The sequence below is a fragment of the Macaca fascicularis genome, chromosome 4, assembly GCF_037993035.2.
Source record: "Macaca fascicularis isolate 582-1 chromosome 4, T2T-MFA8v1.1".
Taxonomy (NCBI): domain Eukaryota; kingdom Metazoa; phylum Chordata; class Mammalia; order Primates; family Cercopithecidae; genus Macaca; species Macaca fascicularis.
Window position 1 is genome coordinate 101828303 of NC_088378.1, and position 23090 is coordinate 101851392.

Genomic DNA, 23090 nt, shown 5'->3' on the forward strand with positions numbered 1-23090 from the left:
TTAGACCTTTGTCAGGTACTGTGATAGTTAATATTAAGTGTCAACTTGATTGGATTTAAGGACGCAAAGTATTGTTTCTAGGTGTGTTTGTGAGGGTGTTGCCGAAGGAGATAACATTTGAGTCAGTGTACTGGGAAAGGCAGACCCACCCTCAATCTGGGTGGACACCATCTAATCAGCTGCCAGTGCGGCCAGAATAAAAGCAGGCAGGAGAATGTCGAAAGAGTAGATTAGTCTTCTGGCCTACAATTTTCTCCCGTGCTGGATGCTTCCTGCCCGCGAACATCAGACTCCAAGTTCTTCAGCTTAGGGACTCGGACTGGCTTCCTTGCTCCTCAGTTTGCAGACAGCCTATTGTGGGACCTCACTTTGTGATCGTGTGAGTCACTACTCCTTAATAAACTCTTTATATATTCATCTATCCTATAGTTCTGTCCCTCCAGAGAACCCTGATGAATATGGATGCATAGTTTGCAAATATTTTCTGTAGGTTGTCTTGACAGTTTCTTTTCTTTTTTTGTTTTTTTTTGAGACGGAGTCTCGCTCAGTCGCCCAGGCTGGAGTGCAGTGGCACTATCTTGGCTCACTGCAAGCTCCGCCTCCCAGGTTCATGCCACTCTCCTGCCTCAGTCTCCCGAGTAGCTGGGACTACAGGCGCCACCACACCCGACTAATATTTTGTATTTTCAGTAGAGACGCGGTTTCACCGTGTTAGCCAGGATGGTCTCCATCTCCTGACCTTGTGATCCACCCGCCTTGACCTCCCAAAGTGCTGGGATTACAGGTGTGAGCCACCGTACCCATCCTCTGTTGACAGTTTCTTTTGCTGTGCAGAAGCTCTTAAGTTTAATTAGATCCCACTTGTTAATTTTTGCTTTTGTTGCCATTACTTTGGTGTCTTGGTCAAGAATTCTTTGCTCTTTCCTATGTCCAGGATGGTATTGCTTAGGTTGTCTTCCAGGGTTTATATAGTTTTGAGTTTTATGTTTAAGTCTTTGACCCATCAAAGATAATTTTCTTTTTCTTTTTTCTTTCTTTTTTGAGATGGAGTTTCGCCCTTGTTGCCCAGGCTGGAGTGCAATGGCACGATCTTGGCTCACCGAAACCTCTGCCTCCTGGGTTCAAGCAATTCTCCCATCTCAGCCTCCTAAGTAGCTGGGATTATAGGCATGTGCCATCACGCCAGGCTAATTTTGTATTTTTTTTAGTAGGGACGGAATTTCTCCTTGCTAGTCAGGCTAGTCTCCAACTCCCAACCTCAGGTGATCCATCTGCCTTGGCCTCCCAAAGTGCTGGGATTACAGGTGTGAGCCACCGTGCCCAGCCAAAGGTAATTTTTGATGTTGAATCTGATTTTTCTCTTTAAGAAACTGGGTCTCCCTCTGTCACCCAGGCAGAAGTGCAGTGGCATGATTATAGCCTACTGTAACCTTGAACTTCTAGGTTCAAGCAATCCTCCTGCCCTAGCTCCTGAGTAGCTGGAATTACAGGTGAGAGCCACCAAGTTGGTGAATATGATTTTTCCTTAGTGCAAGTCGACGAATCTGATTTTTCCTTAACGTTTTAGCACAGAAGTTAAATGGTTGCTTAATTTTACCAAAAAGGTAATATTTGAGAATATTTTTATCAACATGTACACAAAGCTACCTAGATAATTAGCTTTCTCAGTAGAAATCCAAGCACCCTGATAATACTGGTGTCACTTAGGAATAAATGTTTTGAAACTTAGCTTTTTTTTTTTTTTTTGGCCTCCCAACATAAAGCCATACAAGGAAACTTCAGGAAATTAATAATTTATTTATAATTTTTTTTCTTCAAAAAACCTTTCAAAGTTCAGACACTAACACTGATGTGAAATATCAAATAGCTCTACAGGACAGATGGAAACAGGAAAAGTCAGATGATTGGCACCCAAAAGCAACAGCAATTAAGCAGTTGAAAGAGGATTGGATTGTTGGTTAATATTTGTCTATTTGAAAGAATCAAGTTGGAGATGTAACTTCTTGCGAGAAGGAGATTAAGTCACACTTGATGTTTCCCCTCACTGACCAACGGACTGGGCTATCTTGTTAACTCTCTTTTCTGTTTAATTGCATTCTGTACTCTAATTTTCTCAGAGTGTGAACACACACACACATATATATAATATATACATATATAGATATACAAACATTATATATATATATATAATTTTTTTTTTTTTTTTTGGTTTTGAGACAAAGTCTCACTTTGTTGCCCAGGCTGGAGTGCAGTGGCATGATCTTAGGTCACTGCAACCTCCGCCTCCTGGGTCCCAGCAATTCTCCTGCCTCAGCCTCCAGAGTAGCTGAGATTATAGGCATGTGCCACCACTCCTGGCTACTTTTTCGTATTTTTTTTTTTTTTTTTTTTTTTTTTGAGACGGAGTCTCGCGCTGTCACCCAGGCTGGAGTGCAGTGGCCGGATCTCAGCTCACTGCAAGCTCCGCCTCCCGGGTTCACGCCATTCTCCTGCCTCAGCCTCCCGAGTAGCTGGGACTACAGGCGCCCGCCACCTCACCCGGCTAATTTTTTGTATTTTTTAGTAGAGACGGGGTTTCACCGTGTTAACCAGCATGGTCTCGATCTCCTGACCTCGTGATCCGCCCGTCTCAGCCTCCCAAAGTGCTGGGATTACAGGCTTGAGCCACCGCGCCTGGCCACTTTTTTGTATTTTTAGTAGAGACAGGGTTTCACCATGTTGGCCAGGCTGGTCTCGAACTCCTGACCTCAGGTGATCCGCCCAGCTCGGCCTCTCAAAGTGCTGGGATTACACGCGTGAGCCACCATGCTCGGTCTCAGAGTGTATATTCTGTCTTATTTTCACCCCTGGACAGAAGAAAATCTGTTTATTTCACCCCACTTCTTTAAGAAAAGGCAGTTCTCTCTAGGAGGAAAAAGAAAACCAGGAAGAAGGAGAGAGGAAGGAGGGGGAATAAGGGATGATGAGAGAGAGAGAGAGAGAGAGCGAGAGAGAGAAAAGTAGAACATCAGATTAAAGTAGAAGACAGGAAAGAGGGGAAGGAAAGAGGGAGCAGGAAGGGGGATGCTCTAAGCTCTCAATTTCAGGACTGTGCAAAATGATTTTCCAGGAGATGCACATGTGGTCTCGTATTTCTCACAATAGTCTACCTGGGGTTCCCTCCTCAGGTCTGTCTCCCACTACCAAAACCCAGTATAGCCAGTCTCGCTGCCTTACCTGGAGGGAGGACCAGGACCTGGTGCCAGGTCTGGGACTCCACTGCTGTCCCTGAACAGACTCATTTGAGGCATTCACATTTCCCTCCACTCTTGGGGGAACAGCCTGCAACAGGAAAGGAGTGTGTGGTGTGAGTGTTTTTCCAGGGTCACCAGCTGGTCCTGGCTGACTGCACCCCCCTCCCCGACTACAAACACTTCTTTGAGGCACAGATCTCCTCTGTCGGTTGAGGGGCCTATGGGTGTTACTCGGGGAGCAGGCTCGGGGGTGGGTAACTGCTGTTGCTGCTGCCGCAGCTGCAGGAAGAAGGTGGAAAGACGCTGTGGGGCGTACTCAGTCTGGAATCTGATTTTTTTGTTTGTTTTTTGCTTTTTGTTTTTTTGGACAGGGTCTTACTCCATTACCCAGGCTGGCCCACAGTAGTGCAATCTCAGCTCACTGCAACGTCTGCTTCCTTGGTTCAAGCGATTCTCACCTCAGCCTCCAGAGTAGGTGGGACGACAGGCCACCACACCGGGCTACTTTTTGTAGTTTTGGTAGAGATGAGGATTTGTCATGCTGCCCAGGGTGGTCTCAAACTCCTCAGCTCAAGGAGGTCAGCTGCCATGGCCTTCCTAAGTGCTGGGATTACAGGTGTGAACCACCTTGCCTGGTTAGAATTTGATTTTTAAAAACTTTTTTTTGAGGCTGGGCACCATGGCTCACACCTATATTCCCAGAAATTTGGGAGGCCGAGGTGGGCGGATCACCTGAGGTCGGGAATTTGAGACCAGCCGGTCCAACATGATGAAACCCTGTCTCTACTAAAAATAGAAAATTAGCCGGGCTTGGTGGTACACACCTGTAATCTCAGCTGCTGGGGAGGCTGAGGCAGAATTGCTTGAACCTGGGAGGCAGAAGTTGTGGTGAGCCGAGATCGTGCCATTGCACTCCAGCCTGGGTAACAAGAGCAAAACTCCATCTCAAAAAAAACAAAAAAACAAACAAAAAAAAACCCCACAACCCACCAAAAAAACCTTTTTTTTTTTGGAGCCACTTGCCCAAAATCTTAAAATAAAAAATCCTGATGACTCTGTCTTCAAAACAAATCCCAAATTCATACATTTCAATTGCTAGTACTCTAGTCTAAAACCTATTTTCTTAATTCTTTTTTCAAAAATTCAGGCCCAGTCTAGGTGTGTTGGCTGGTGTATGTAATCCCAATGCTTTGGGAGTCCGAGGTGGGTGTACCACGTGATGTCAGGAGTTCGAGACCAGCCTGGCCATCATGGTAAAACCCCATCTTTACTAAAAATACAAAAATTGGCCGGGCACAGTGGCTCATACCTGTAATCCCAGCACTTTGGGAGGCCGAAGTGGGTGGATAACCTGGAGTTCAAGACCAGCCTGACCAACATGGCGAGACCCTGTCTCTACTGAAAATACAAAAATTAGCTGGGCATGGTGGCCTGTGCCAGCTACTTGGAGGCTGAGGCAGGAGAATCGCTTGACCCTGGGAGGTGGAGGTTGCAGTGAGCCGAGATCACGACATTGCACACCAGCCTGGGCGACAGGAGTGAAACTCCATCTCAAAAAAAAAAAAAGAAGAAAAAAGAAAAAATACAAAAAGTAGCCAAGTGTATGCACCTGTAGTTCCAGCTACTTGGAAGGCTGAGGTGCAAGAACTGCTTGAGCCCAGGCAGTTGAGGGTACTGTGAGCCAAGATCTTGCACTCCAGCTTGGGCAACAGAATGACTCTGTCTCCAAAAAAATAAATAAATAAATAAAATAAATAAATAAAATAAGTAAATAATTAAATGAAATTCAGGCCCAAAGTCCAAAATGTTCAAACTATTAAGATGTCTTTTACTGAATTTCTTGCAATGACCACTGTTAATAAAAATATTTGCACTTTTAATTTTACTAAAGGAAAAATTAAAGGAATATTCAATTTTGCTTGACATTCTCTAAATTTTGAGTACTCAAATATACTATGAGTTTCTTTTTTTTTTTTTTTTTTTTTTTTTGAGATGGAGTCTTGCTCTGTCCCCTAGGCTGGAGTGTAGTGGCGTGATCTCGGCTCACTGCAAGCTCCGCCTGCCGGCTTCAGGCCATTCTCCTGCCTCAGCCTCCTGAGTAGCTGGGACTACAGGTGCCTGCCACCGCGCCAGGCTAATTTTTTGTATTTTTAGTAGAGACGGGGTTTCACCGTGGTCTCCATCTCCTGACCTTGTGATCTGCCGGCCTCGGCCTCCCAAAGTGCTGGGATTACAGGTGTGAGCCACCGCGCCCGGCCGAGTTTTCTTTTGGTTACCAAACTAAGAATAACATAAAAAAACTGATAAGTCAAAATCAAAGTTAGGTTTTCCTAGGTTAATTATAATAAAATGTGTACTTTTTTTTCGATGAAGTCTCACTCTGTCACCCAGGCTGGAGTACAGTGGCACGATCCCTGCTCACTGCAACCTCTGCCTCCTGGGTTCAAGCGATTCTCCTGCCTCAGTTCAAGTGATTCTCTTGCCTCAGTCTCCGGAGTGGCTGGGATTACAGGCATGCGCCACGTGCCTGCCTAATTTTTGTATTTTTGTATTTTTAGTGGAGACGGGGTTTCACCACGTTGGCCAGGATGGTCTTGAACTCCTGACCTCAAGTGATCCACCCACCTTGGTCTCTCAAAGTGTTGGGATTATAGGCATGAGACACCACACCTGGCAAATGACATATACTTCTAAAGTTAAAATATCCTCTTGTTTATTATACAGTAACATATAACTGTTAACGTGTTGATTTTAAAAAACAAAATTAACCAGCTGGCTCACTGCAACCTCCACCTCCCAGGTTTAACCAGCCGGGTCATTATATTTTCACTATTATATTTTGCAACACAATGTACATGAGAGACCACCTGTACGCAGATGCAAACAATGTTGTCCCGATAAACTTGTGATCAGTGGATTCTGGCAGTGGTGTAGATCTGAACCCCACAGTTAAAAGTCCTGATGGCTGAGTTTGACTTTGGTCAAAAGGGGAGGATGATAAGTGAAAAAGCACCTAGGAACTTGCAGTTGGGAACTGACAGGCAAGTTCAAGTCTTCCCTACCAAACATAAACATCTCTTGTAAAATATTTTAACCAGTAAAGGTTGCTCAGTGATTGTCATGCAACAAGATGTAGAGAGTTCACTCTGTGTTTGAAACCAGAGAGATTCGACACTCTGCAATCAAGACCACATTAATCCCCCTACCTCCCAGATAAAGTTACCAGGATAATCACCCAATTGCCCCATTTTCAAAAACTGGTCCCTACTCCCTAAGCACTCTCCTCTAGTCAACTCCTATAATCGACTCCCTATGACATGCTTATTTTCCTGTGTTGTCTACTCTCCCTTGATGCAGCACACCAAACAAACCTAGTCTTGTTGGAATATACTATGTGGTCACTGGGTGGCTGCCAGCACCTGTGCAAATCTAGGGAGCCCATTTGGAGCCTTCCTGCACCTCCATCCCTCAACCCTTGCCCTGCCTCCTTCTCATTTGTCTCAGCATCCCTTGATGATCCCTGCGTGAATCAGTTCTTACACTGCTGATTGCAAAATAGTGACTTCACTCCAAAATTCTTTGAATTTAGAGTGAAGAAAATTTTTGATTCTGGGGCATCAGAAAAGCAAGCACTAGTCAGATGATTAAGTTTGGCATGAAAGGATTTACCTCAGAGCAGATAATTACTTGGAATGAATTATCTTGGGAAGAGCTATGGGGATTGGACACCCACCCTAAGGTGGTTCAAGGGGCGGGTTGTTTTGTGTACCTATAAGGATAGAGCCTAGACCCTTCCCTCACTTTTTCTAAGTCCTTTGCCAACCAGTTGCTTGGACGTGACCCTCTTCTGAATCAGGTCAAAGCAGAGCATAGGCATGGGAACAAGTGCTCTCAGCAAGAAGCCGTGGTGGACCCTGCCTGAGAACTTTCATGCTCCAATGGTGTTCCACATGGAAGAGGACCAGGAGGAGCTCATCTTTGGTGAGTGGTCTTTGCCCACGTCCCCTCCTTCATCCTTGTCTTCTCAGTTTTCAATCTTTTACTCCTTTTCCACCTTCATCAGTCACACGTCCGTTCCCCCAAGGCCACCTCCCGACTCCCCAAGGGCTTGTGCTTGACAGACCCTCCTCTCACCTCTTATGCTCACAGGGCACGGTGACACATACCTTCGCTGCATTGAGGTGCACAGCCACACCCTTATTCAGCTGGAGAGTTGGTTCACAGCTACAGGCCAGACTCGTGTGACTGTAGTCGGACCACATAGGGCAAGGCAGTGGCTGCTGCACATGTTCTGTTGCGTGGGGAGTCAGGACTCCTGTCGTCATGATCAAGGTAGGTATCCTTGGCTGAACTGTGGTAGTGGAGGGCTTGATGGTGGAGTTCTGGCTGAGTTGTGTGGCACCTTGGATTATTGAAGGATCCCTTGTGTGGCCCGGGAATCCAGGTGGTTCCTAGAGTTCACTGGGAAGGGAAGGGCTCACTCTTGTGGCATCCAAATGCTCAGGGAGTAGAGGGTAGTGGGGAGATATAAATGGGTTACCTTGGAAAGCCTGAATGGGGTGACATCCTCCCTGCAATGTCCCTGGTGGAGTCCAGGCCTGCCAAGGGCCCCAGTAATGGGCTCTGCTTCACCAGCCCCGGGCACTTCTTTTGCAGGCCTCGAGATGCTGGAGCGTGTCCGGAGCCAGCCCCTGACCAACCATGACCTGGTCGCCTCCATTAGTGTGCCACCATACACTGGAGATCTGTCTTTCGCCTCCAGGATAAGTGGAAACATCTGTCTTAGCGTTCCTCAGCCTTCCCCTTATCAAGTGATTGGTTGTTCGGGATTCCATTTGAGTTCACTCTATTTGTAATTAAGGACTGATCTCCCCTGGAAAAGTGGGGATGAAGGGAGAAGTCTTGGCTTTGCTTTTGGTGAGAAAGACATGAAAGACACTGAAGAAAGTTTGAATTTGTGGCTGGGACCTGTCCCTCTCGGATCTTGTAGACATGTGTCTGAGGGAAGTCTCCTGAACGTAAGAAAGTGTTATTGCAAAGCAATCCAATAATAAGCTACCTATGATGCAAAGCCTTCGATGTGCTGTTCTCTTTCCTTAGGATGAACTTATTCAGCCCTGAAGGGGATTCTCTGGACAAGTGCTGAGGTCTGGGGAGGCCCAGCCCAGGGAAGGAGCCGGGTACGAAAGTTGGCACTTTCAGGAACTGCTCTTTTCAGGTCTGGAGCCTGGTTAGGCTGCTCTGAGTTGAGTGAAAACGGGGGCTTCTGAAAAGGGACCCTCCTAGGATCCCCAGGGTTTTCCGGGACCTTGAAGTGCAGACAAATGGGGAGAATGGAAAGGTGGGAGGAAGGGTCCAGATGGAGATTCTGAAGTCCCTCAAGCTGTGAATTAATCCATTCCAGAACACTCTCCGAATGCCAAATCTACATTTGGATCTCTCTAGCCAAGATTACGGCAAGCTAAACCTGTCCTCAGTTGAACTCTTCCCACTCAAATTTCTTCTTTCTCCAGCAGTCTGTATATCTCATAATGAGGCAATTGCAGTCATCTAGCATAGAGCGACGATGGTGACTTGGACTAGAGTAGAATGGTAGAAGTGTTAGGAAATGGTTGAATTTGCAATCTATTTTGAAGCCAACACGATTTGTTAATTACATGGTTTTTACATGGCCAGTTACCAAATAAGTCAGAAAGATCATATTCAAAGTATAAAAACACTTATGAATTTGCTTGAGGAAGAATATAACTAAGCTACACTATTCTCAAGGAGAATATCATGTTTACTTTTAAATCTATAATTTAATAAGTGATGGCTCATAAACTAGAGGAAAAACTTATTTTGTAAAAGACATGTGCAAAAAGAGTATTTTCTCTCTCAAGTTTCATACCACAAATGATGAAATCAATATTTTGTATTTTAAGGCCATAATTCTCATCTCTAAATCCCAGTCACCAGAGGTTTCTATGTGGGTACAGCCTAGGTATCATAATGGAGGAGTGAATATCTCAAACACTGGCGTGAGATTACGAGCACTTAAATAGTAGCTCTACCAATAGATAGCTTTATGATCTTCAGCAAGTCACTGATTTCTTAGTGCGCTGGTTTTCCCATATAAAATTGAGATAATACTGACTACCTCAGGTGAGAAACTTTCTTTTGCCTGGATTCTTTCACCGTTTTTCTTCTAACAGAACTATTGTTTCGTAAAGGCGTACGCTACCTCCCTAGCTCCAAAAGGGGAATGGTGATTGACATAAGCCAATCAGGCCATACACATTGTAATTCACTGGTCCAGGAATGAGCATGTGACCTGTATTAACCTAACCAGGTTAGGATTTATATTCTGCACTTGGGTGGAGGGTTTCCTGCCTCCTCCTGTCTCTGGTTAGATGTGATTTTTTTTTTTTTTTTTTTTTTTTTTTTGAGACGGAGTCTCGCTCTGTCACCCAGGCTGGAGTGCAGTGGCCGGATCTCAGCTCACTGCAAGCTCCGCCTCCGGGGTTCACGCCATTCTCCTGCCTCAGCCTCCCGAGTAGCTGGGACTACAGGCGCCTGCCACCTCGCCCGGCTAAGTTTTTGTATTTTTAGTAGAGACGGGGTTTCACTGTGTTAGCCAGGATGGTCTCGATCTCCTGACCTCATGATCCGCCCGTCTCGGCCTCCCAAAGTGCTGGGATTACAGGCTTGAGCCACCGCGCCCGGCCTTAGATGTGATTAAGGAGGTGTGTGGCATTAGTTGCCATTGTTGTTATCTTGCAGACAATAAGAGGAGCACCAATAATATACAGCTGAAAAGGAGGGCAGCAGAGACAGAAATAAACTGGAACTTTGATGATGTCAAATTGTGTTCTGCCTGGAGTTAGTCCTACCTCTGTTCTTCCAGTTAGATAAAAATGTCCTTCTATTGAAGGTTGTTTCTTGTGGTAATGTGGTAAGGATTATATTTTATGGTAACTAGGAAGCATTTTTTGACACAATCTTGGGCAGTCACTAAGCCTGGGTTGTTATTCTAAGGCTTGGGATCCAAAGACTCTGTAGGCTGGGCTCTGGGTGTGACATTGGTAGGAAAAAGTAAAGAGAAGTGGGGAGCAGAAGTATGGTGTTACAGGGCACAAGGATGGGGAACAGTAGATAGTCCCCCTTTTTTCTTTGGGGTCTACAGTGAAGTTTGACAGAAGGCAGTCTTTCTGATGAGTGGTCAAAGTCTAGGCATGGGTGTCATCTATGGGGTCTGAGTCAGTTGTTTTGGGGCATGGGGAGGAGTAGAGACCAACAATGTGAGGTCTAAGTGGGATGGGAGTGGGGCTCTTTAGGTCCTAGTCTTGTAGAAACATGATTACTGGTTATGTGGCATTAATTTCTTCCCAGGCCCCTTTGGAAAAGTAACAGATTACTTTATACAGTAAAGACCTTTGGGAAAAGTAACAGATTAAATTTGTGACACAGTGCGAATGAGGCTTAATGATTGCACTTTCCTCTTGACTGCAGAGCCTCTGAAATTAGGGGTTGGAAGTTGTTGAAAGCCAAATAAAAGTCCTGGGGTGAACAAAACACCTGTTCATTAACATATTGAGTCTCTACTACATAGTATTGTGTGAGAAGCTAGAGGTATAATGTGAGTGAGATATCCCTGCCCTTAAGTTGTTTTAATCTGGGACATTTGTGGTGACTTTGGGCCCTAGGGAAGAATCTAGAGGTGATGTTCAGGAGGGACATCTGGGCTGGTGATTGGGCGGGATCATTCTGCATTAGTAGTTGAAATCATAAGCGAGACCACCTGGGGAGAGCATGGAGTCCGAGGGAGAAAAGGGAAGAGGCTGATGGAATCCATGGGAACACCTACAGTTAAGAAATGTGAAACAGTCCAGGCATGGTGGCTCACACCCGTAATCCTAGCACTTTGGGAGGCCAAGGCTGACAGATCATAAGGTCAGGAGTTTAAGACCAGCCTGGCCAACATGATGAAACCCCGTCTCTACTAAAAATACAAAAATTACCTGGGCATGGTGGCATATGCCTGTAATCCTAGCTACTCAGGAGGCTGAGGCAAGAATTGCTTGAACCTGGGAGGCGGAGGTTGCAGTTAGCCGAGATCATGCCACTGCACTCCAGCCTGGGTGACAGAGTGAGACTCTGTCTCAAAAAAAAAAAAAAAAAAGTTAAATCAGCTCAAGTCACTGAATTGATTGTTCTCCTTCACTCAGCAAATAGAAGATTAAAAAATGAAATATTGGGCCGGGCGCGGTGGCTCAAGCCTGTAATCCCAGCACTTTGGGAGGCCGAGGCGGGTGGATCACGAGGTCAGGAGATAGAGACTATCCTGGCTAACATGGTGAAACCCCGTCTCTACTAAAAATACAAAAAACTAGCCGGGCGTGGTGGCGGGCGCCTGTAGTCTCAGCTACTTGGGAGGCTGAGGCGGGAGAATGGCGTGAACCCGGGAGGCGGAGCTTGCAGTGAGCCGAGATCACGCCACTGCACTCCAGCCTGGGAGACACAGCGAGACTCCGTCTCAAAAAAAAAAAAAAAAAAAAAAAAAAAAATGAAATATTTCCGTGTGATGGAGGGGCCTGGCAAAAATAAAAAACAAATTAAAAAAAAAATAAATGAGAAACAATAGGAGCTTGGAGAAGTCTATAAAGATGACCAAGCCAGAGAGGTAGGACTGTGGCAGTGTGAAATATGTACAGTATTTGGTCTTAGTCCTGTTTCCTGACATACAGCTCCTAAAACCTTTGGAATCTGCAAATTGATGAGTGTCTTTAGTATGCTAATGAGATGACTGGTGGCTGAGAACCCTTGGGTAGCTTCAGGATGGGGACTGGTCACAGGGAAGGTCAAGATGTGATTAGAGGGTTGGAACTTTTCAGCCCCACCTCTAAATCTGGGAAGGGGAGAGGGGCTGAAAGTTGAGCTAATCACCAATGGCCAGTGATTTAATCCATCCTGTCTATGTAATGAAGCTCCATGAAACCATAAAAGGACTGGGTTTGTGGAGATCCTGGATACTTTAACACTCGGAGCTTCCTGGAGGGTGGCATGCCTGGGGAGGGGGTAGAAGCTCTGCACTCTTTCCCTCATAACCTTGCCCTATGCATGTCTTCATCCATATCCTTTGAAACATTCTTTATAATAAACCAGTAAATGTGTTTCCCTAAGTTCTGTGAGCTGCTCTAGCAAATGAGTCCAATCCCAGGAGTAGGAATCCTGATTTATCCCTAGTTGGCCAGAAGCCGAGGTAAAACAACCTGGGGCTTGTGATTGGCATCTGAAGTGGAGGGCAGTCTGGTGGGACTGAGCCATCAGTCTGTGGGATCTAATGGTACTTCCAGGTAGATAATTCAAAATTAATTTTTTTTTCTTTTTTCTTTTTTTTTGAGATGGGGCCCAGCTCTGTAGCCCAGGCTGGAGTGCAGTGGCATGATCTCAGCTCACTGCAACCTCTGCCTCCTGGGCTCAGGTGATTCTCCTGCCTCAGTCTCCCGAGAAGCTGGGACTACAGGCGCCTGCCACCACGCCCAGCTAATTTTTGTATTTTTAGTAGAGGTGGGGTTTCATCATGTCGTCCAGGCTGGTTTCGAATGCCTGAGCTCAAGGGATCTGCCCACGTCCACCTCCCAAAGTGCTGGGATTATAGGATTACAGGTGTTAGCCACCAAGCCCAGCCCAGAATTGAATTTAATTAGAAGACACCCAGCTGTGTCCACTGCAAAACTGATTGATTGGCTGTTGGTGGTGTTAAAGGAAATTTAAAGGAGCCCATTGATTTGGATTGAACTACTACTGCCAGGCCCAACAGACAAAACCACAACGGAATCACTCATGCTAAACTTAGACATCGCCAAGCCAAAACTAAGTTGTTTGACCTTTCGAGAAATCAAGAGAGATAGAGACAATAACTAAATTTCCAAACAGGCCAGTTTTAGCCAACATGCTAAAGAAGTTCCCTTTGCTTTTAGGAGGAAATTAACTGAAACTAATCTGCATTTTGTTTACTGTTTCTGCTCTTCTCAGCTCTTTTCAGTTTATAAAACCAGCCTCCTCTGCTTGACTCACTGTAACATTCATTCAATTGTATAGAAGGAGGTGTTGTCCAATTTTAGAACTGCAAACAAAAACCAATTAAGATCTTCAGACTGAATGTGTTGTAATCTTGTCTTTTGACAGTGGGGAGAAATCCCCATACACGTCTTGGCGACCAGAGGTCACAGAAGTCTTCTGTGTTGATTGTTGAGTGAGAGTTCAGGAAAAATCCTTTTTTATTTTTTCTCCATAACTTACAGAGACAAACTGGAAAGGGGTGGCGTTCTGAAAGATGAGACATTTTAAGAGAAAGAAAGAGTGATTGCAGTGTCCACTATTACACAAAAGCCAAAAGGCATGCCGGTTGAAGGTGTCCCTTGAATTAGCCTTTAAGAGGTCATGGATGCATTTCTAGTGCAGCTTTTCTGTGGTGTTGGGTGGGCGTGATTCTGACTGTCATGTGCTGGTTAGTGGGTGGATGCTGTGGAAATGGAAGTACTTTATATAATTTATTTTATAAGATGCAGTTTGTTTCTAAAGTCAAGATGATGTATAGAGTAAAATAAAGAGGAAGGGAGGGTACTGGAAAGTTGTTGGTAACATGGGAGAGAGGCTTAAGCATATTTATGAGGGGAAAGGGTGAGATGCTGCAGATATGGGGAAGCAGAGGGCAGCAGGTGACAACCCAAGGGCTTGGGAACCCAGAGTGGAAGAATTAGTTTACCCTAAAGGCAAGGAGTGGCCAGGTGTGGTGGCTCACGCCTGTAATCCCAGCACTTTGGGAGGCTGAGATGGGTGGATCACCTGAGGTCAGGAGTTCAAGACCAGTCTTACCAACATGGTAAAACCCATCTCTATTGAAAATACAAAAATTAGGCTGGGTGTGGTGGCTTACACCTGTAATCTCAACACTTTGGGAGGCCGGGAGGGTGGATGACCTGAGATCAGGAGTTTGAGACCAACCTGGCCAACATGGTGAAACCCTGTCTCTACTAAAAATGCAAAAATTAGATGGGCATGGTGTTGCATGCCTGTAATACCAGCTACTCAGGAGGTTGAGGCAGGACAATCGCTTGAACCCAAGAGGTGGAAGTTGCAGTGAGCTGAGATCGCATCATTGTACTCCAGCCTGGGCAACAAGAGCAAAACTCTATCTCGGAAAAATAAAACAACAAAAACGACAAAAAATAAAACCCCAAAATTAGCCAGGCATGGTGGCACACACCTGTCATCCCAGCTACTAGGGAGGCTGAGGCAGGATAATTGCTTGAACCCAAAAGGTTGAGGTTGCAGTGAGCCGGGATCGCGCCACTGCACCCCAGCCTGTCTCAAAAAAAAAAAAAAAAAAAAAAAAAAAAAGAGCAAGGAGTTCCCATCCTGGAGTGGGGTTTGCCTCCTCTCCCACCAAGCAAGCAGAGGGATTTCTGGTAAGGGGGGGTGGAACGGGGCATTGCAGCATTGGCCAAGGACTCAGATGAGGAGCGCCAGCACTTCTGAAAAGCATCTGTGTATTGGGGGTGTGCATGGTGTGATGTCATCATGGCTTATGTGAGGGTGAGTGGCACCCTGAGCTGCAGCAAGGGTAGGGTGTGAGTACCTAGTTGCTTGGGGGGCACAGGAATGGATAGGGATTGGTGATACAGGAAGTAAGTCACAGTGATGCAGGCAAAGGAACAGAGAAGGAAGAAGCAGCAAGTAATGGAAACGGATGAGTGTCACCAAAGATAAAAAAAAGCAGCTGGGTACGGTGGCTCATGCCTGTAAATCTTAGCACTTTTAGAGGCCAAGGCGGGTGGATCCTCTGAACTCAGGAGTTTGAGACCAGCCTGGGCAACATGGTGAAACCTCATCTCTGCTAAAACACAAAAATTTAGCCCGGCATGGTGGTGTACATCTGTAATCCCAGTTACTCAGGAAGCCGAGGCATGAGAATTGCTTGAACCTGGGAGGTAGAGGTTGCAGTGAACTGAGATTGCACCACCACACTCCAGCCTGGGTGACAGAGAGAGACTGTCTCCAAAAACAATCAAACAAAACAAACAAACAAAACAAAAACAAACCTAAAAAAGCATACAGGTGAAAAGTTCTAAAAGTAGGTGCAGGTGTTGTGACACTGTATGGAAACCCTAGAACCCTGATATCTATCCTAGAGCATACTGGACTTAAAATAGTCGCCAACATGGTAACAGAAATGAAGTAAATCATGTGACTAGGCAAAGCGTAATATATCATTTCAATGTACCTTTGACCTTCCTATTTATTTGAACAGGAAAGTTTTGCCATTCACCAGTTTTGTGGTGCTGTGGTTCCAGGGCAGTGCCTAAATCGATAGTTTGCATGTAATGTATCTGCTACATTTCAAAACAGAAATGCCTGTAGTCAGTATTATCTCAATTTTACATGGGAAAACCAGTGCACTAAGAAATCAGTGACTTGCTGAAGATCATAAAGCTATCTACTGGTAGAGCTACTATTTAAGTGCTCGTAATCTCACGCCAGTGTTTGAGATATTCACTCCTCCATTATGATACCTAGGCTGTACCTACACAGAAATATAGCAGATTTCTGCTACATTTCAAAAACAAATCACGCAGTGGCATGATCTCTGCAGTCTTGGCTCACTGCAACCTCTGCCTCTTGGGTTCAAGCAATTCTCATGTCCAGCCTCTTGAGTAGTTGGGACTATAGGCACACACCACCATGCCTGGCTAATTTTTGTGTTTTTAGTAGAGGCAAGGTTTCACCATATTGGTCAGGCTAGTCTCGAACTCCTGACCTCACGGGATCCAACTACCTTGTCCTCCCAAAGTGCTGGGATTACAGGCATGAGCCACTGTGCTCGGCCTATTTTTGCTTTAAAAACATTTTTAGATTTCTATTTTGTTTTCAAATCTCAAAGCTGTGTAAGATAAAATTTAAATTTTTTCAAAGAAACACTTTTTACTTGTACCAGATTCTCGAAGCAGTTGAATCTAGACTGATAAAAGTTGTTACTTCAAGATCTGGCAGCCCATTTTCATGAATGGTTAGGACAGAATGACTGTTGTAAGTATATTTTGTTTTAAATGGTGGGAGTGGGAAGTACTGCTAAAGTATTTCCAAAAATGTTTGGAAGCGGTTTAACATTTTTAAGTTGGTCAAGCAAGCATATACTATACACAATTTTCTTTTCCCTCATCTAGAAGTTGATAGAACAGGCACATACCTATTTGATCTCTTTACAGCCATAGTGGGAAGCCTCTTCCTCCCTCCAGGATAACGCTCCCTAATTCTTCCTCCTGTCTAAAACATCTCTGTTGGGCTTTGTTGCTTTGTATTCCAGAGTTTTATCTCTTGAAAATTTATCTCCTTGAAAGTAATTCCACTGGGATTAACCCTTGGAACTTAGTGCAAAATTGGTAATGAAATTGAAAAAATGGGATTTTTTTTTTAGGGAAGAAGAAAAAAAGGTCCTTTGGGAGCAGAAGCCCTTCCCTGGTGAGGCAGAGCTGGGTAGGTGCTTAAAATGGTAGTTCTGAGTAGCCAGAGGCTGCAGCATTTGGGCATCCACCTGGTCCCCATTTCTTAACGTTGTTTAGCAAATCCCTTTATTATAGTTAAAACGAAACTCACGTGAATATGTGGTATGTGAGTTACAATCAATTTCGAATTAATATTTCTCACAAAAACCCCAGGAGCATATGCAAATCTCCCCCCTTCCCAAAATACCAAAGACTTCTTCAGTAACACTGCAAAAAGATAATTTTTGTATTTCAGTCCAAAATCTGTATACAGTCAGTTTGGTAGACTTGGTCCAGTCAGTTCAGAACCATCTAGTTAGTTCCAGATAAAAATAGTCACACTAGCTGTTTATAGACATCTTTTTAATGTTTTACTTTAAAACAAATAATCCCAGTAGAAGAGAGCAAAGGAAATTACACTTTAATGGTAGCTTGAAATGGATATGGTGTTCCTGATTTATTTGTTTTCAGGAAACAGACAATTGCATTGTCATACATGACTTAGAACTGCTCACTTAAATGCACATAATTATATTAGATTAAGTTTCTTTTACAAAAACACAACCATGTCATTTAAGGCGAAAAATATCAGCTTCTAGGGAGACAAGTTAATATTGATGATATTTCCTCAATCTGATTTAGTGAAATGATCCATTAATTTAGTTACCCAGGTTTCATCATCCTTATAGTTTTGCTTTGCAAATGGGCATGAGAATTGGTCACTTTGTGCCTGATTTCCTCCTCTCTAGTAGACTTATTTTACTTGCAAATTAAGAACTTCAGAATCACTGAATCAATGGGAGGTGAGAAAGGCACCTTAGAACAGATCAGGACTTAAAAACTCAATAAAGTTATTTTAAACAAAACTTGCAATCTACAAATATTTAGTTGAACAAAATGCAAACATTTAGATCAGACATAGCAAAATTTTTTTAGTTAATCTCATACAAGGGATATTTGCAATTAAGTAATAGCTTGATCAACCCTACATGTTGAAGGCAGACACACTTGTACTGAGAAAGCATATGGCTACTCAGTGCTCAGCTAAATTGTGCTTCAAGACATCATTAAAACTGACCAATGGAACTTTGCTTAGTGTAAATGGGAGACCCCTCTCATTTCCACAGAGAGTAACGCGACAGACAGAACCTTACAGTTTCCACACAACTATCTTTTAACATCCCCCAATTTTTGTGCTAGAGTAAGATAGACACAAAATGGTCATGGCTTCAATGTATAAAAGTTTTTCACAACATGGTTTATCACATTTTGCTAGGATTAAGACCTCAGTGTTGTGTGTAGGTTTTCTTTCTGAATCTTCGGTCTTCAGCAATGCTGGGTGAGCTGTACTGTGTTTGAGGCTTAACGAAGCCTAAGGAGGGGTCCCCAATACATTCAGAATTCCTGCTGCCAGTGGGGTTCGACCCAGGACAGAGTATGTCCAAGAATCAGTGCTACCTGAAAGTTGCTGCCTCCCTCCTCTTCCTCTGTTAATACTGGGAGACAGCCTGCCCAGTCATGGCAGGTGTGTGGCTTTAGGTCAGTGGAGCGGTGTGTGTGTGTATGTGTGTGTATGCAATGTTCTTGGGAAGGGGGAATCTTGGGAGGGGGAATCATCACTTCAGGTTGAATGAAGATGAAAAATTGATTTTCATAATTTACTAACATTCTGTATTTTGAAAATGAAAACAATTGCTTAAAAGGATTGACAAAGTCTTAACTGAAGTGTAAAATTTAGCCTTTATCTTCTATGTGTTTCCAGCAGCCAAAAAGATTCTAAATGATTCCAACTGTCTCAGAATCCAAGTGGGATGAGAAGAGGAAGCTTTAAAAATTTCCATGTTTATCAAAAGGGACAAGGTTCTAAAAGGTTGAGAAGCACATTTTAGGTAAAGCGGAGAGCTGGTTGACTTGGGGATGGAGGCTGGTTAAGGCCTGGTGAAGTTCAGAAGCAACATTCTGGCAGGGAATGAATAAGGAGTTAATGAAGAAAAGCAGGGGAGAGTCAATGATGGAGAAAACCTGTTGGGGAGGGCTGGGGAGGACTGGGGAGGATTGGTGGAGTTCAGGGCCTCCTTCTTCCTTTGAACATCCACTTGATAACCCTGATCATCTGCTTGGCTGCTGGAGAAGTACTTCTGGGGGCAGCATTAATGTCTGCCAAGGAAACAACTTCCTTTCTTGAATCCTCCTGTGGCTAGGGTTTAATTGAATTGATGCTATCTCTTATGTTCTTTTCTTTTGAATGTCATTATGTTGGCTGAAGTTCTGACGACCTAAGATAGCTAGACGGGTTTCTAACAAGCAGTCAGCATTGCTTGCTTTCTGATAAATACATTTGTCGTTTTGTTTCCCTTGGTCTTTTTGCTGCTGTGATATATTTAAGTTCTGATGTGCAGACCCTGCCAGTACTATCTAGCTTCTAATTGTAAATGTTTATATCAGGAAATTGAACCAGTAATTTCAGATTTGGGACAATATTCTTGGGAAGAATAGAAAATTTTCACTACAGTATAAAAAGTAAAGGAAGTTTCGTCTTAGACTTTCATATGCAAAATGTACACATAATAGCAAAAGACATTCAGGGCATATTAAAAAATAAATACCTTGCAAAAATTCTCTGCTTATATATAAGAATAAGGGAAGATTAGGTAGTTGAATTCCCTAGCAATACTCATTTTCTAAAAAGTCTAGTTCTTCTATTTTGGTTTGTTTCTCTCCCTCTCATGCCCTTTGAGGGGGAAGTCATTTTCTTTTACTTTGCCAACTTCCTGGTGGTGTTTCTGGATTCTTTTCAAGCCTTTCCTATCTCAGTCCCACTCAAATGTCCTGTCCCCCAGGGTCCTACCTGTATGTCAGCAAAATGAGAATAGCTTCTCACACTTGCCCTTTACATGGGCAGTACTGGCAAGCCTGGGGTTGGCGCCACTGCAGAGAAACCAGTCCAATCACAATGGCTGTTCTACTGACCAGTATTTCATACGCTTGTGTAGAAGTTGACCACTTATAAAGTTGATTCTGCCATTAGGGAATACGTTTTCATAAAGTCAAATATGTCGGATAGTCTATTTGCCCCACTGGCCCTGAATTTCGTTATTTGCACATTTTCTAATTGAAGAACATTCTTGTCATAAAGAACAACATGAAAATGATGTGCAAAATTGCTTGCCACAGCGCTAAATCACCAAAAGCACACAAATTGACATTCAAATTACATTAATAATAAAATGACTGAATAGGAACGGGTTGGCAAATATATCTTGAAATAAGCAGCCATTTCTATTGTTCCCCAATTCTGCTTTAGTTGATACCTTATTAGCAGCTGTTGATAGCCATTGTGTTTAAATATACATTATGGCCTAATCTTGAAAATGTAGTTTGTATTTAGTCACAAAGCAGAAATGCCTGAAATTTGAAGGTGTTTACTCCCATAATTTCAAAATACAGTGTCAAATCTTCTAAATGACCTAAACTTGACATATTCATACACCCTATAGCATTAGCTGTGTTTGGTTTCTCAGGCTTTTTAACTCAAGGTACATTACTAAATGAGTGGGTTAATGTTGATGCACCTTGGAATTTTAGCCATCCCTAAACATGCATTTTCATGCAATTAAAAGATAACGGGCTTATAAACTGCCTTTCATGTTCTTCCTGATTCTTGCAATTTCAACTTTTTAGAAGGGCTTTCGAAATAGTTCATGCAATGATATGTATGGCTAAAGGAACTGCTATGCCTGGAAAGAAAATGAAGAACTTATTTCAGTTTGACATGAGGCAAGCTGAGGGCATCTGTACTTTCTCCTGCCTTACAAATGCTCTGAGATGATCGTGACCTTCCAGTCCTTAGAGAGTCTGATGCGAAGGCAGCTTCCCTGGCAGGCTGCGGTGCGGCATCAAAAGTGTCTGTCTCTGTCTCTTCAGGACCCACCTCTTCATCAGTTATAAACAATTTGGATTCCCTCCATTTGGGGTAAAAATCTTGGCTGCCTCTGGAGCCACTTGACTCACTCCCTGAAAGTTGTATATTCAGTTCCTCGGTCGACCTGATCAGGTTTTGCACAGACAAAGATTTGCCCAAGTCCTTTGGCACCATGGGACAGACAGACAACAGAGTTTCTCCTCCCATGTCAAAGCTTTTCCTCATAGAACGGTCCTTGGCGAGATTTGACTGTGCAACCTGAACATTTTCCTTGGAGGCAACAAGGCAGGTGGTGACGTCAGAAATGCTTTCCTGTAAGCCTGCAGGGTTTGGGTGCAGAGTTTCTGGCCTGGGCAGATGCTTGATGGCTGGGAGAGGAGGTGGGATCTGTAAAGTTGTTGGGGCTGCTGGCTTGGGTGCCGTGTTTATTTGGTTTGCAACGGTATTGGTGGCTGCCACTGCTGAGCCATCGCTTTGACTCATTGGCACCTGTGTTGCTTGACTGTGCATAGTAGGGCTAAGCGCGTAGAAAGTCTGGGCACTGAACTCATTTGGCGTCAGAATGAACTGCAGGCCTCTTGAGATGTTGGCACTAGTTGATCTGGATAAGCAGCCACTATTTTGTGTAGAACCCGAAAGATCTTTGCTATCCACGGGGCTTTGATAGTCAGATGTCTGTTCACATTCAAAAGGTGGGATCTGGAATGAAGCCAAAGCGAGGGCTGAGGCAGAGCCTTTCCGAAGGACCTGTTGATAGATGTCTAGTAGGCAGTCCAGCTTGGACTCTATGGACTGTACCTAGAAGTGAGGAAAATGGTTACACATGAGTATAATCTGTTATTAGGAATGGACTTCATTTTTAAATTCTAAATGTGCCAACACATTTAAAGAAATATTGAACATAAAGTACGATGCAGTCTTGACCTTTAGTGAATGTAGCATTTAGCAATGATGGGGTCAGAGGAGGACTTAGGAAGATAGGGACACTTTGGCTTCTATATAGTCTTTATTAGCATCTCTCCCTCCGCCACTTCTTTAAATAGTGCCTCTCAAAAGTCATTATAAGCACTATAAAAATACAACTTTAAGACCTTCCATTCCAGGCTGGGTGCAGTGGCTCACGCCTGTAATGCCAGCACTTTGGGAGACTGAGGCAGGAGAATCACTTGAGCCCAGGAGTTTGAGACCAGCCTGGGCAACATGGCGAGACCTCGTCTCTACCAAAAATAATACAAAAATCAGCCAGGTGTGGTGGTGCTTGCCCGTAGTCCCAGCTACTAGGAAGACTGAATTGGGAGGATTGACTGAGCCCAGGAGGTAGAGGCTGCAGTAAGCCATGATTGTGCCACTGCACTCCAGCCTGGGTGACAGAGAAGTCCCTGTCTGGAAAAAGAAAAAAAAAAGACTTCCCATTCACGCCAGATTGTCTTTCCTAAGTCTCCTCTATGAAGACATTCTGAAACTACAGAAGTCTAGTAAGGAACTTATTCTATAATGAAATCAAGACGTTAAGTATCACTCTAGGTGATTCTGAATTTAAAGGTATATATAAAAAAAGGTACAAAATGCTCCAGAATTAATACATGAAGTATTTTCGATTAAATTGGGGGAGCCATTTGATTTCTGGAAAATTGTCTTTTTATATGAAGATACAACAGACTTCATTCAATGTGTCATCAGAGTTATAATAAGGTTTTATTTATTTTATTTTATTTTTAGTAGAGATGGGGTTTCACCATGTTGGTCAGGTTGGTCTTGAACTCCTGACCTTGTGATCTGCCTGCCTCGGCCTCCAAAAGTGCTGGGATTACAGGCGTGAGCCACCACACCTGGCCTTGTTTTATTGTTAAAAGGAGTGACCTGATGAGTGCTGTGGCCCTTGCCTGTAATCCCAGCACTTTGGGAGGCCGAGGCAAGTGGATCACCTGAGGTCAGGAGTTTGAGACAAGCCTGGCCAACATGGTGAAATCTGTCTCTACTAAAAATACAAAAATTAGCCGGGTGTGGTGGCACATGCCTGTAATCCCATCTACTTGGGAGGCTGAGGCACAAGAATCACTTGAACCTGGGAGGCAAAGGTTGCAGTGAGCCGGGAACATGCCACTACACTCCAGCCTGGGCAATAGAGTGAGACTCTCTCAAAAAAAAAAAAAAAAAAAAAAAAAGAGAAAAGTAGTGACCCAAAAAAAGAAACAATAAAAACAACCAAAACACAAATGAAGAATAGATCTTTGTTATTTTTAAACAATTTTCAACTATTGGAAATCTACAGTTGGTTCCAATTAACTATTAATTGATGAGATGAAATTTTCTATTCCTTAAATGGAAATCCAAAGTATTTCAGAGAGCACTATCTACACACAAAGAACATTTAATTTTATTCACTATTTTGTGATTTTATTTATTTTA

At 43.7% G+C, this 23090-nt stretch overlaps 2 protein-coding genes across 11 annotated transcripts in view; one reads left to right on the forward strand and one right to left on the reverse strand.

Moving 5' to 3' along the window:
• Positions 1–257: 257 nt before the first annotated feature.
• On the forward strand, positions 258–8307 carry LOC102123923 (KH homology domain-containing protein 1-like). The gene is made up of 4 exons (XM_015448923.3): positions 258–379; positions 7090–7214; positions 7383–7565; positions 7890–8307. The coding sequence occupies exons 2-4, from the start codon at positions 7109–7111 to the stop codon at positions 8087–8089; spliced, it is 489 nt and encodes a 162-aa protein (XP_015304409.3). The 5' UTR covers positions 258–379; positions 7090–7108; the 3' UTR covers positions 8090–8307.
• Positions 8308–17107: 8800 nt separating this feature from the next.
• KCNQ5 (potassium voltage-gated channel subfamily Q member 5) overlaps positions 17108–23090 on the reverse strand; it is a 567701-nt gene continuing 561718 nt past the window's right edge. For all 10 annotated transcript variants that reach the window (XM_074037671.1, XM_065543828.1, XM_074037670.1 and 7 more), the window contains one exon: positions 17108–21479. In XM_074037671.1, coding sequence (XP_073893772.1) covers positions 20517–21479 — 963 coding nt within the window. In that variant the 3' untranslated portion in view covers positions 17108–20516. The remainder of the gene's footprint in view (positions 21480–23090) is intronic.

What these genes read in the sequence shown, in the direction of transcription:
- LOC102123923 (XM_015448923.3), top strand. Translation starts at nt 7,109, where the DNA reads ATGGGAACAAGTGCTCTCAGCAAGAAGCCGTGGTGGACCCTGCCTGAG. An exon ending in CCAGGAGGAGCTCATCTTTG is followed by an intron (nt 7,215 to 7,382) that starts GTGAGTGGTCTT and finishes TTATGCTCACAG; the next exon opens with GGCACGGTGACACATACCTT. An exon ending in CTCCTGTCGTCATGATCAAG is followed by an intron (nt 7,566 to 7,889) that starts GTAGGTATCCTT and finishes CTTCTTTTGCAG; the next exon opens with GCCTCGAGATGCTGGAGCGT.